Consider the following 13,867-nt stretch of genomic DNA (forward strand, 5'->3'; position numbering starts at 1 on the left):
CTGCTGTTAATGCCCTATTGAATGTTACTGGTGACTGATAAAAGTTACAGCATCGAATTGTGAGATGCTCTGCCCTGAGGGAGGAGCCAAGCATTCCTAACTGGATATAATCTGAGTTTTTGGAACACCAGACTCAGCCTTTTCCACTGGATTCCCAAGAGGAACAGCTGGGTTTTTCCACTAGATCTTCAAAGGAGAATACACCCTTCTACAGGATCACTTCTCCCTCCGACAGAACCACATCTGCCACTCCAGGAGGACTGCAGCTGTTCCAGTTTGGACTGCTACCAACACCCTGATGAACAGAGTATCAGGTTGTATTCTGTCAGTAGTTCTTCTTTTGTATTATTGCATGTGTTTTGTTTTCTTTTTTTCCCTTTTCCTAATAAATTGTATTTCTGACTTAGAGTCTCTCACTGGTTTTGCTCTCAACCCGGAACACAGGGGAGCATGTCACTGTGCCTGGGCCACTCACTCGTTCTGCCTGCCAGGCCTGGGTGAGCAGGAAGCCACCACACTGAGCTGCAGCTGCCGTGGTGCACTTCTCCATTGCCAATTGAAAGTACTTACAAAGTGAGGGGAGAACCTCCTGTCGAAGTCACGCTGAGCCAGGATTCCTCCCTGTCCGGGAGCACTGGTGAAGCCAGCCTGGAAAAGGCAGGGAAAAGACAGGCTTTGCCACCTCTCCTCCTCTCTCCACAACTGGGCAGGGGGAGAGCACACGGACATGCATCATCCCCAGCCATGCAGCTCCAGGAGCGCCGCCAGGTGTATCTGCAGGGATCCCATAAATCAGCCACTTACCACTACTGGGGCACCCTCCTGAGCCAGGTACGTGATGGAGGCAGAGGTGAAGTTGAAGTTGAAGCGATATGTGGAATAAATAAATAGACTCCATTACTTATGAAGTGGGTATGAAGTGATGAAGTGGGTATGTATTGTCAGTGCTCAGCACAAGTGAGCTCGCTCTCCAAGACTTGTGCCCGGAGCCTCAGTCTGACCCACACCTTTATTCACAAAGGTGTTCCGTATGCAGTACATTGCACAACTTTTTTATGCATATTCAACCCCTGGCCCAACCTGTCCTTGCCTCTCATGCTAAATAGTCCCACGCTCTTCTGGGCACGCGTGGCTTGCTGTGGTGGTCCTGCGGGGGTCCCTGGTGGTCTCTTGAGACTGAAGATCGTGGTCTTCTTCATAGTTGAACTTTTGAACTCTTCTGTGCATGTGCTTTTGGTCTTTCGGTGCTTATCTGAGTACTGTCTGTCAGTCTCAGTAGGCTTAGGTGAATTATTAAAGAAATATGGATATTGATCTAGTACTAATATCCAACTGTGACGGACAAAAACTCTCAGACAGTATAAAGTTAGAAAGTGTGTGTTTATTCGCCGGGCAGCGTGCGGGATAGCTCCCAAATACACACTGCAGCCTCCAGGTGATTACAGAGTCCTTTTATCCGTACAAGTATTGACTACCCAAAATACAAATACATATTCATCATTTTGGTACAGCCCATTCCTTGCTTTGTATGCTAATAATTTCAAAAGCTATTAATCATGTGTGGTTTGTTCCTTGAAATGGGTCGGTGGTCCCTTTCATGGGATGGGTCCCAAAATGAGTAAGTAAATGAAGTCTTCGTTGTTCTGACCTTTCTACCTTTTCACTGCAAATATGACAAATGAACTCTTGGTAGAACTCCCATTCCTTGTCTTCAATTGGTTTCAGAACAGAGGAGGCCCGAATTGTCTTATGTTCCTAAAAGCTATTTGTCAGTTTCTATATTCTTCATTATAAAAACTAAACATTGTGTTGACAAGCAATCAATTATTAGTTAACTGTGGATAGTCTCAGTTCAGTCAGAGAGAAAACGGAAACCAGGCAGAAGCCTAGGAAATAGTTGGGAAAGAATGTAAATAATAATAAATAATTTTGTTAACTTAAGTGAACTCCAAAAATCTCTGTTTCAAAGTAGCCAGCCTTGAGAGGCCATAGAACCACGGTGTGGGACACATTGCTCTCTCTGGTAGCTCTGGTTAAGGAACACTGCTGTATTTCATCCCAGGAAGAAAAGTGAGGAGATGGGAATGAGTAGACTGGAACAGGGTAGAATCAGCTGTTCCTCCACATAACCAAACCCAATATGTAAAATTACAGAATCTCATTAGTGTCATGAGAGTCCAATATAACATCAACGTCATCATTAATGATTCTTTTAGCAATGCTGCACTCAGAACACCTGTGTCTGCCTTTAAAAAATATAAAAGAACTAAAAAAACCCACATCACTGAACCATAGGCTGGGCTTGTCTCTCCCACCCCACCCTTCCACGGGCTTTGCTGCAGCCAGGGCAGGCTGTTCTCAGTTTCCAAACGGTGACACAAGCACCTGTCCTGGGCCTGAGAAACTCAGAGCTTTTTATAAAGAAGAGACTCGACTTTCTCTGCAAAGCACCTTCCTCGTGTTGACTGTCAGAGGTTAATGCATCCAATCTACACCTTCGCTGTATTTTCCTTTCTTCCTGCCAGCTGCTGGCACCCTGGGAACTAGAAGGGACCAGTAACTGTGAGAGGGGAAGACAAAGCCTTGTAGGGCAGAGCGATTTGAGAGAGAAAACCATGTGGAGGTGGAAGCCTTTCTGGGCACTGATACCGTAAAAGGTCTCTGCCCTCGGTCCCTGTAATTATCACTGAAAACTGGATGGGCCAGAAATCGAAAGACAATGGGGGACAACGGCGTTGCCGAGAGACAAATGGGGTAATTAAGAAACAAAAGATGTAGCTAGGTCGCAACATTCCATTGGAATGGCCCAGAAAAAAAGGTGAAGGAGGTTTGGCTGGGTTTGGCTGTGTTTCTAAGGAGCCGTTTTCCTCTTTCCCTGCGGCCTGAAAGGAATGAGGCGTTTGTCCTTACAAGCAAACTGTGGGTCTGCTGGTAGGTAAAACTAGCGCTGGGAGATACAAGAAACAATAGAAGGATTCCACTGGTTGGTGAATGGGAGAGATTTGTCTTTACAAACCAGCTGTAGGTCTGCTGATAAATAAAACTGGATACTGAGAGATTAAAGAAACAATGGGAAGAACTATAAATTCCCTAGGAATTCAACTGATTGATGTAAAGAAAATATAAAGAGGCGGTGGTGGGGTTTACATTAGAAAGGGGTCTTAGGTATCAGGCGTTTCAGAAAGTCTGTGCCTCTCAAGTACCTCAGGCAAGGAGGAAAGAGAGAAGGAAATGCCGCCGGGAAATTAGGATAAAATGGAGGCTGCATTCTGCAGCAATTTGAGAGACCCCATGGAAAATGCCCACGACCTTTCCCTTTAACCGACTAAAGTTAGAGGATTCCTCCGTCCCCTTTTCGGACATAGAGCTCTGGTGTTTGTGGGTTAATTTTCCTGGCAGGCCTGAGCGCTGGGAGCGCAGAACCAGCGCGTGTGGCGCCGAACCACCGGGACCGGCTCCCGCCGGACCCTCTGCCGGCAGCGTGTTGCCGCGGCCACTCCTTGGTGCTGTCTACTCCGCTTTTCCTCCTCTGCAGCCGCGCTTAATTCTCCTTTGTTCCGCGGCCGGCGGGCCGGGGGCGGTCTGTGTCCCCTCAGGGCTGCCCGCGGCCGAGCCGCCATTGCCGCGCGGGGCCCGCGCACGGCGCCCCCTGCGGCTGCGGGGGCGGCAGCGCAGCCGCCCGCGGCCGCCGCGCCCCCGCTGGCCGCGCCCGGAACTGCAGGGACGGGGAAAGGAGCAGATTTAATTGCGCTTTCTGCTTGTGTGTGCTGCTGCCGATGCTGCTGATATAGATACATATAATAATACCCGTTTTTCGCAAATATTAAAATAGATTTCATATGTGTGGTGTTAAATAGCTTTGCTATAAAGATATAGGTTTTATTTCTGCTGTTAATTAAGTTCAGATATAGTAGTGGAATAGCTGATATAAGTATGTTTGTGTTAAAATGCTGCTTGGATGGGATAACATCCAATAAACGTATGAAGAAGACAGCTGCTACAGATCTGCCAAATATCGCAGCACTCACTGTTTGAAGACCGTGTGGACCGGGGACAAAAACTGAAGATGATGATAAAAAAGGATTAAAGCCACAATCAAGGAATACACATGTTTTAAAAGGGTAGATCCAAGGAGAAGCCATGCTAAACAGTTCTTGGAACATGTAAACTAGTTTGGGGAAAAAGTTTACTCTGCATAAGAGTCTATGACCATACAACAGGCTGATGTAAGGGAAAAGGTATTTAAGAGGTGGCCCTGAAGATAACAGTGGACTCTTGACTGAGTGCCAAGATACACCTGGCTCTAACAACCTTTGCTCTATGGTCCTTGTCTCCTATTGCCCTTTATTCAGCTTTTAAAATTTTCACAGGAAAGTGAACGTGTTTTTCACATTGTTGTTTGCCTGGTTATACATGTACATACTAGTAAAGAAGTGTATATATATCACACTTCCCATATCTGAAAGCCCTTTGATTTCAGAGTTAAAATAATTTGGAGGGAAGGGGGTCACATTTTCCACTGCAGGGGAGGTTCCTGCCTTCCTTGGTGGACACCTGGCTTTCAAACCAAGACACCTCCCTTGAAACAGCTTCACTGCAGTCCCTCAGCTCCCTGGTTCCCATTCTTGGTTTGGCTGGGCTGTTCCTGTGATACAGCATTGCAGTATGGGAGGTGGGACAAGCCAGACACCTGGCAGATCTGGAGCTGGAGTGGCTTTTCCTTGACTGAGTGGGTTTTTCACTGCTTTGGATTATGACTGGGAACTGAGGCCATCAGACAGGAACTCCCAGGGGTCCATTCATGTCTGCAGAAGGAGGGGCCCAGCACCCATCCTGGGGAGGACTGGCCATCCCTAGCCCTGGGCCATGGCAAACCTGGTGCTGTGTCACCCAACCTGGCTTCTCCCTGGGGAGGGCTTCCTCCCTCCTGTCCAACCAACTGCTGAGTGAACTGGGTGCTGAACCTCCACCAGGAGGAAGAGGAGGGACAAACAAGGTGAGACTGGCTATGCAGGGACCCAGGAGTGGGATGCAGGGCTGGGAGAGGAACAGTCTGAGAGAAACATTTTTTCCCTCTTGGAAACATAATTTTGAGGCTGGATGATTACATCCTGTAGGCAAAGCTCTGAGTCATTCTTTGGGGAATTTAACTCACCCTCTGCAAACCAGCCACAGAGCTGCTTGTTAAGGGCTTTATTGGGCAAAGTTGGCTCCAGCAGGAGAGGAAGCAAATCCCACCCCATTCCCAGGGAAGAGCGCTTGCATTGTCCTGCTCTGGCCCTTCTTCAGCTGCAGCAGGAGTCTCGTGGTGCAGAGGGTTTGTAGCCTGGCTCGGTGGGCCCAGCAAAACCTCCCTGTGTCCAGGCAGGGAGCGGGGGCCCAGCTGGATGTGCCAGCACCCCTGTGCTGTCAGGGCTCTTGAGGCAGTGCATGAAGGAGGGCTCAGACTCGTAGGGTGCAGGCGCCCCATCTCCTGGCCTCCCTCAGCCCCAGTGCCGGAGTTTAGCTCGGCTCTCCTTGGAGTGGCCCTCGGGCGTTGGCGTTGCCAAGGACAGGAGGTTCTCGGGCTCCAGGATGAACATGCCATACAGGTTCCAGAGCAGCATGGCCAGGAGCGGCAGGAAGGTCATGCTGAAGCCAAAGGCACGGAAGGAGCGGCCGATGGCGTAGGACATCCAGAAAATCAGCCTGGAGAAGGCAGAGGGTGCGGGCTCAGCCAGGGTGATGCTGTGGGGCTGGCACTCACTGGTTCTGACCAGTGGGGATTTCCCAGGCATGGCTGCCGTAGGAAGAGGAACCCTTCCTGGCTTTGGGGAGCTGCGTAAGGTGCTGCCACAGTGGGAGTTTGCTCCAAGGCACGGTGCTGGCTGGCACTGACAGAGCCAGCAGCCTGGGGTGAAGGAGCCACTTACCGGGAGATGGCGAAGAGCCCTGTGAGCAGTGGGATGAGCTTGAGGAGCTCCTGTGGGAGGTAGGTGGCCAGCACAGCCATGTTGAAGAAGTAGAGGATGAAGAGATGGACAGACTGGGAGACGTAAGTGCGGTGGATCTCCACCTCCTGGTGGAGCTCTCCAAAGGGCTCCAGGGCGGAGGAGCAGAGGCGGGAGATGCCACTGACGATTATTCCTGAGGGACAGAGAGAGAGGCTCAGTGGATGCCCAGTGGAGCCACGGTGGGGTTTGGGTAGAAGCAGGAGGGGAGAAAATCTCCATTTGCTGCTCCTGGTGGGAGCAACAGAGCCACAAAGAGCTCAGCCCCACTCTGCTCCTGCAGCCCCAGGCTCACGTAGCCCAGAGCAGGAGTAAAGCACTCATACCCAAGCCCATGGCTCACCCAGCACGATGGGGAAGGTGGCAAAGGTGGCACAGCGCAATGTGTAGACCAGGCGGGCGCTGACGGTGGGCAGCAGTGGGGCATCGAAGGGCAAGAAGATGTAGGCACCATAGATGAGGCAAGGGCAGAGGAGAAGGGCTCCTGCCACTGATGCCACAGCCTTGAGATTATCAGTGCCACAGTCCCTGGCACACGGGCACCGTGACCCCTCAGCCGGGGGCTTGGCCATGTGCCCCTCAAAGCCCAGTGGGTTCCGGCAGCGCGAGGGGCCAACGGGGAGGAAGACCTGCTTGTGGTGGAGGCTGCTGGGTCTGTCACTGGGGGGGACGCTGGGGGGAACATCCCCCCTGCTCTCCTCCCGGGGCCATGGGGTTGGGTGCTGCTTCTGCTTGATGGGACTCTGCTCGATGCACTGCGGGTCGATGGGCACAAAGACGTGGGCCGCCATCACGGGCAGCCGGGGCACTTCCTCATCTTCAGCCTCGACTGTGGGGCAGGTGGGAGCAGCTTCCTCTGGGTCTTCATGGCCACCCTCAGGACTCGAGCGCCTCTTTGTCTCCACGAGCTCCGGCTGGCCCCAGGCATTGTGCTGACTCTGGTCCCATGGCAGGGTGGAATCAGGGTCCCCCTGGTGCTCACCTGGGGCTGGTGGCACCTTGGCCAGGGCCACCTTCCCCAGCTCCAGCAGAGCCACCTCCTCAGGGGGCTGGACAGGGTCTGCAGCAGCCATGAGAGTGTCCAGCTCCACACTGCCAGGGATGGGGGTTGGTAACACTGCTGCCTGCACTTGTGGTGTTCAGAGGGGATAAAGTTCCTGTCCTTTCTGCTTTCACCCTGGACCAGGAGAAAGGAGACAGATAAATTTACATCAGAAATGAGAGGTTTGGGGTCACATGCACAGCACCAGTTACAAAGTGGGAGCAAACTGGCAGCCCTGGAGCCCCCACTACCCGGCTGTCCTTGCACTAGGAGGGGAAAGCAGTGCCTGGTGTCCCTGTGCTCTGGCCCCTGGCAGCAGGGTCAGGTACTGTCCTGGGAGGGGTGAACTCTGGAGGTGTAGGTCTGGCTGCAAAACAGGGCTGCCTAGGAATAACTTCAACATCCTGGGGGTTCTAGCTGGGCACAACCCAGCAGATACAACTGGCTCCTTGGTGGCTCTCTCCCGGGCCAGGACCAGCCAAGCCCTGGGGAGAGGTGACCTAGCTGCTTCCCAGAACCATGGCTACAGCGGGCACGGGCCAGGTTTGCTGCCTCTTGTAGCTGAGACTGATGTGGGGTGGACAAAAGTGGCTGCTGGGTGCCCTTCCATGGGTGCAGGAGGTACGGGCAGAGCTCCATGTTGTTACCCTTAGGGAAACCTTGTCTCTTGGCCCGTCCTCAGTGTCCTGCCTGCCTCCTGCAATGAACGTTTCTCCTTCGCTCCTCTCAGCACATTGATCCCTGCACCCTCAGGAACTTGGCCTGGCCACAGGTGTGGGGAAACTGAGGCACGGAGCCGCTTGGGGCTTCCTCCGCGACCCACACACGGAACTAGGGCTGAAACAGCTTCCCAGGTTTCCCGTGCCTCCAGCGCCCGGTCCCGGAGCCCAGCCCCTCTGGCAGCCCCCAGCCCCGCTTCCCCCGGGCAGCGCCTCCCCTCGCGGCAGCACTCACTCGGGCTCGGGCGGGGGGCCATGGGGGCAGCTCTGCGGGACCCTGCGGGATTCCAGCGCTCTCCCGGCGCCTCCGCGCCGCGAACCTGCCGAACCGGCTCAGGTGGGGCGGGCGGAGGGGCGGGCGCTCCGCCCGTCCCAGCCCGGCGTGGCCCCGGGGGCTCGGCGGAGGGGACGGGGCGAGCCCGGCGCTGTCCCCCGTGGCAGGCGGGGGACCCCCGGCTCCCTGTGGGCCGCTCGGGGCGTGCCAAGTTAAAGAGCTCTCTAAACACACAGAGAGTTTAAAAAGGGGACGGACAAGTCAGCCCTTGCTCATTCTGCGAGGGTGCGAGGTGGAGCTTTCCACAAATCAAGCGCACCAAGGGTAACACGAAGTTACACCTTCTATACAGTAAAATTTACATTAACCCGTCTAATACACATCACCGCCCACCTAAAGAACATTTATGTATCGTAACCTAACACAATGCTTGAAATACAAAGTCGTTTTATTTTGAGCAACTTTTCTTACAGAAGTTACGTGACGGCACAGTTACGTTTACAGAAGGTGAGAAGGTTCAGCATGAAGACACCACTGCGGGAGCCGCGGCCCCACAGGACCCGCCGGGATGCCTGGCCAGTCCCTCGGGATCCCAGAGCGCGGGGAGGAATTCCTGCGCCGTCGCCCCCGCTCCCGACCCCACAGCCAGGCGGGGTGCTCTGGTGCAGCGCTCGACCCGGGCACCGGGCGGCACCGGGCCCGCCCCGGCACCGGGCCCGCCCCGGCACCGCGCCCGCCCCGGCACCGGGCCCGCCCGCCTGAGGCGGCCGCCGCCATGTTGCCAGCACTAAGTGCGGGCCTCTCGCGCGAGCTGGCTCTCGCGAGACCAGGTCGCCCCCGCCGCCGCCCTGCCCGCCCGGCGCGGCGCGGCCGCGGGAAATCTCGCGAGAGCAGTGAGGGCCAGGGGGCAGCCATGGCGGCCGAGCGGGCCCGGGGGCGGCGGCGGCGGCGGCGCGGGCGGTGCTGAGGGGCCGCGGGGCCGGGCCGGGCCTGCCGCGGGCGCCATGAGCCAGGGTGGCGGGGCCGCCGGCGAGAGCGGCGAGCCGGAGGCCAAGGTGCTGCACACCAAGCGGCTGTACCGGTGAGCAGAGGGGCCGGAGGGGATGCGGTGGCCGAGAAGGGGAGCGGGCTGGCGGACACCGGGGGCAGCCGGTGTCGGGAAGGGGCCGGGGCGGCTCCCGGTGAGGCTGGGGAGGGCCGGCGTGGAGACGGTCGGGGGGTTACTCAGGGGGACGGGGGGTAACTGGGGGTGCCCGAGGAGAGCAGAGGGAGAATGGGGCTGGGCAGCGTCCGGCGGGGACTGGGGGTGACGGCAGCGAAGGGGATTGGGGCGGGGGAGCTTGGGCGAGCCTGGCGAGGAGCAGGGTGAAGGAGGTGGCGGGATATAGGGAAGATGGAAGGAAAGGAGATGAGGGAGTTGTCAGGGAAGGATTCGGGGGGAAGGAGATGGTGGAATCGAGGTAACAGCAGGGATTGATGGAGCGGGGTGGGGAGGGGGCTCCTGAATCCAGGGGAATCCGGGGGAGACTGGGAGAACGAGGGCGAAGGGAATTGGAGGGCTATTCAGAGAAGATGGGGAAAGGAGATTATGGAATTTAGGGAAGACTGAAGTGAAGTTGTGGGGAAATCCAGGGAAAGGATGCAGTGCAAAGGGAGAGGAGAGGGAGGAGGTTTAGGGAAGACCAGGGAAAGGCAATGTGTGGAAGGGAGTTGTATGAGATCCAGAGGGGATAAGCAACACATGGAGGGGTTCCACTGGGGAAAAGGAGTCTGGTGGCTTCAGGGCAGATTAGTCAGACCAAGGGACTGGGGGAAGGAGCTGTGGGAGATCCAGGTAAGATGGGAGAATGGAGAGATAGGGGAAGGAGATAGGTGGGAGACCAGGAAGGGGGTAAGGGGACACCCAGGATAATGAGTAAGGACATGGGGAGGTGGAAAAAGGGATTCAGTGGGATTCAGAGAGAATGGTGGGGGCTGAGTGGAAAGGAGTTGTTGGGATACAGTGGGATAAGGGTGAGATGTGGGGTCATCCAGAGAGAGAGGGGTTGGAGAGGGTGTCCCTGGCTTTGGTACTATGCAGGGATTATGTGAGAAGTGCTGGAGTGGGTGTGATGAGCAGGAGTGTGAGCTGGGACACTTTGCTATTGTGTGGAGGGCAAGACAGCTCCAGCTGCAGATCTTTCCAGTTAAGCACTCCCTGGGACTCTGGTCCCACATTTCTACACCATGCATTGGAAATGGCATCAGAGAACAGGACTGGGGCACTCCTGCTGGCCTTGGTGAGCTCAGGCCCCCTCTGCTCCTGATCTGTTTTGTGAGGGCAGCCCAGAAATTGTTCCTTTCTGGCTCAGATCCACAGGAGTTCCAGCAGCAGCTCTGGGTCTCAAAGATGAGCAAAATGATGGAGACAAGAGATGAATTTTACATGAGGGTCCATTTCTTTTTGTCTTGATGACATTGGCTGTGTCCTTGCACCTTGTGGGACCTCACTGCCTACCTCTACAGCAGGGCAGGGTTTTACCTTGTGATGGAGGTATAGGCTGCACAGTCCTGCCCAGAGCACCCCGGGCTGTGGGGCTCTGTGTCTGCTGCACCTTCAGTGATCTCCACCACATCTGCTGGAGGCTGAGCTAGAGCAGCAGAGCACTGTCCCTGCCCAAGGAGTGTGGGACAGGGCTGGAGAGGATGTGCAGGATGTGTGTGCTTCTGCCTTTGTTGAAACCCTCCTCGTTGTTGTTCAAGACCTGTTTTGCTTTGTTTTCCTGGTGCTGCTCAGCTCATCTGTCAAGTGGAACCTCACGTTCTGCTGCAGCCAGCAAGAGAACGGCCTGTGGCCAGATGAGGAATTGTCATCCCTGCAAGGGAGGGGTTGTTTTCTGTTTGAATTTTTGTAGCAGAATAAGGCGTGTAGTTGCTCTAGAGAGTTCTTACAGCAGAAAAAGAAGCACCCTCCTCCTGCAGGGACAGCTCTTCTTTAGCAGGGAGGAAGCATTGTGATTTTAGTGCAGGATTTATAGTACCTGCAGTGGCCACAAATTTCTATCCTTGTAGCTGACAGTTCTCTGAGCAGGTTCCCACCTTCACAGTCTCCTGTCAGTTCTCATCTGTTCCAGCCTGAAGTGGGAGTTTCCTGCCTGTTGTGTGGTGGCTGTGGTCTGAGAGCTCATGACTGTCCCACTAAGTGGCACCTTTGAGTCACAGATGCGTGAATGCCATAGTCCCAGCTCTAAACTGTGATCCCATGGGATCAGCGTGTTGTCAGCTTGTGGGAGCTGAGCTCAGGTCTCCAAGGTCCTTGGCAGCATGTTGGCTGTCAAGAGTGTCCTTTCAGAGAGGAAGGTGCCCATTGCTTCTCATAGGGTACTCTTTGATCTTTTCCAAGTCTTCCTAGATTGAGAGTTCCCAGGTTTCACCTTGAAATGTGGCAACTGCATTATAATGGGTGCACTTTTACAATGCTTGTTGTAGCGTAAGGTGACCAGGTTTATTTTACAGCTTTCTGGGTAACCATTAGCTCATGGACTCAGTGTTGCTGTTGTTTTGTGGAACCTGTTCCAGAAAGTGTACTGACACATGCCAGAGCACAGCTAAAAGACTTGCAGGTCTTTTCTCTTAATAATGTCTTACTCCTCAGATACTGTGGCTCTTAGTGATGTCCTAAATAAACAGAGGGGACAAATAATTCTCCCTGCTGTCCTGCTCCGTCCCAGAGTGTTAATTGCACGGAGGAAAAGGGGCTGATCAGTGTCTATATGGCTCGAGAAGACTTGGCATTAGCCTGTTTCCACCCTGCTTGGCACCATGTGCTGTATTTGTTTCTTTTAATAGACTGGCATCTGATGTGCCTCCTTTGTGGCTCTAATATACTGTCTGAAAGCAATGTTTAAACACAGCAGGTAGAAAAGTGGGTCCTGGGACAGGATTTCCGTTCTTAACTGCTAGGGAAAGTTCAACCTGTGGTCTTGGACAATTGAGGGCACAGATGCTAAAGTGCATTTCCAGCAGAGCATGGCCCATAGCAGCTGTGTTGGTGTTTCCCAGCATTTCTGGAGTGAGGCTGGCTCCTGTCCCTTTTGTCCTCACTGAGTCCTCTTTCCCCAGCACCACAGATGTGGGATCCTGGCAGGGAATCACCAGCTGTCACATTCTGCTTTACTCCTGCCTTCTTCTCTTCCAGCAGCACCACAGGGCCTGTGTGGATGTGCAGAAGGCAGTGTTTCAGCTGAGGCCTCCCTTAGGGCTGATGAAGTGTGACGCTTCATGACACACATCCTAGTGTCAGCCTTGCTGCTCTCTGGTCACAAACTCTGTTTCTTTACAAACACTGAAAGAACAGCAGAAATACCAAGTGTGTGCATGTGCCCATCCATGGGTTGTTGTATAAAATTAGGTTGTATGGCAGATACCCTCTGGGCCACCTTGATGGGAAGGTGATGTCCTTCTGTCCCCAGAAGGAAACTTTTTTGTACTTCTCATTTGGCAGGCCACTGGGATCATTTTCCACATTGGCTGTTATGGACACGTGTGCTTGTTTCAGATGCACACAGCTGAGATTTGTTGCCCACAGAATGTTATTTTACAGCTGCTTTACTGCTTATGTCAGGAATCAACTATTGTAGTTCTCTCTGGGAATCAAATGAACCAGCAGTTCCTCTTTCCCCTGGTCACCCTTTGTAGAGGAAGCCAGTCAGCTCCTGGTGTGCTGGAAGGGACTTTGAGAGCCACAGCTAGGACAGCAGTCTGAGGCTGTAGTAAGGAGAGGTGCATTGCCTGTGCTTTGTAGGGTTCTGTTGTGGGGAAGCTAAACTGGGGGCTTTTTGGGTTGTCCTAACCCAAATATGAGCTTGCATGGATGCTGCACACTCAGTGCCTGTTACCTGTAAACCAAAATGTATTTTACTTGCTTCTTTCCTGCTATGAGGGTATGAAGCTGTCAGAGTTTGCAAACACCTTTCAGGCCATATGAGAAAGAGGACAGTGAGCAGGAGGGGCTGGTTGTCAAGAATGTAACAAGATTTTTTGTGTGATTCTTACTATCTCCTTGGCTTTCTTCATGATTATTCAGTAAGAAACTGGTTCAAGTCTCTGGTGTTCCTCTTTCCCTAGGCGTTGCATGAGATACTTCTATTCCCCACGCTTCCCTTTTCCTGATGGTTTCTGTGGTTACTGGAAACAAGTGAGATTTCTTTACCTTGAGTGAGAGGCTTTCTGTCCCAGGAGATGGGACATTTTCTCTGTGAGCTCTGGAATGTCCTGGGGCTTGTTTCAGGGAGGTTCCTTTGGGTGTAGTGAGTTTGTGAAGAGAGATTTGCTTTGCTGGGAAGGTGCTGGCATAGGAAACTGTCGGTTACTTTGCAGTAACATCTTTAGTTTTCAAGGAAGTGGTGGTGGTTTCAGCCTCCCAGAACGTGGGCCTGCAGGCATTGGTTTGGGGGTGCCCTGTGCTCTGTTTGTCCACCATCGGTGCAGGAGCAGCAGGCTGTCACTGCATGGTGCTCTGAGTGTGATGGGGGAGTTCCTGATGTGCAGGTAATGGGGATTTCGGGAGGGGGAGCAGACTGGCTGCAGCACTTCTCTGCTCTGCTTGGCAGGAGTTTGCTCTGCTCCTGCTTTCTTTTGTGTTCACAGTACATTGTAATTGTCTTCAGCTCCTTGCTCCAACAGCTCTTGGTGGGACAGGAATTGGAGCAAATGAGGAGTGACAATGGGTGCGGTGGATATGAAGCTGAGGGGGAGAACAAGGACCACTGGGGTTTGGTAGCTGATGGCTTGGGAGATGTACTGCTTAAAAAAGAGCTGGGGAAAGTTAACTTCAGGAGTGGGTTTGGTGCCCTTGGGTACA

The 13,867-nt window shown here is 53.6% G+C and overlaps 2 protein-coding genes across 2 annotated transcripts in view; one reads left to right on the forward strand and one right to left on the reverse strand.

Moving 5' to 3' along the window:
* Nucleotides 1-5,178: 5,178 nt before the first annotated feature.
* TMEM79 (transmembrane protein 79) lies at nt 5,179-8,081 on the reverse strand. Its single transcript, XM_021532295.2, has 4 exons — nt 7,987-8,081; nt 6,334-7,167; nt 5,913-6,126; nt 5,179-5,688 (listed from the first exon to the last, which is right to left on the reverse strand). The coding sequence occupies exons 2-4, from the start codon at nt 7,061-7,063 to the stop codon at nt 5,484-5,486; spliced, it is 1,149 nt and encodes a 382-aa protein (XP_021387970.2). The 5' UTR covers nt 7,064-7,167; nt 7,987-8,081; the 3' UTR covers nt 5,179-5,483.
* A 912-nt stretch (nt 8,082-8,993) lies between these two features.
* The window catches only part of SMG5 (SMG5 nonsense mediated mRNA decay factor), a 30,354-nt gene continuing 25,480 nt past the window's right edge, over nt 8,994-13,867 (forward strand). Inside the window, exon 1 of the mRNA XM_021532193.3 lies at nt 8,994-9,106. Within this exon, the coding sequence (XP_021387868.1) occupies nt 9,030-9,106 (77 nt within the window). The 5' untranslated portion in view covers nt 8,994-9,029. The remainder of the gene's footprint in view (nt 9,107-13,867) is intronic.

This window comes from Lonchura striata, chromosome 33, assembly GCF_046129695.1.
Source record: "Lonchura striata isolate bLonStr1 chromosome 33, bLonStr1.mat, whole genome shotgun sequence".
NCBI classification, from domain to species: Eukaryota; Metazoa; Chordata; class Aves; order Passeriformes; family Estrildidae; genus Lonchura; species Lonchura striata.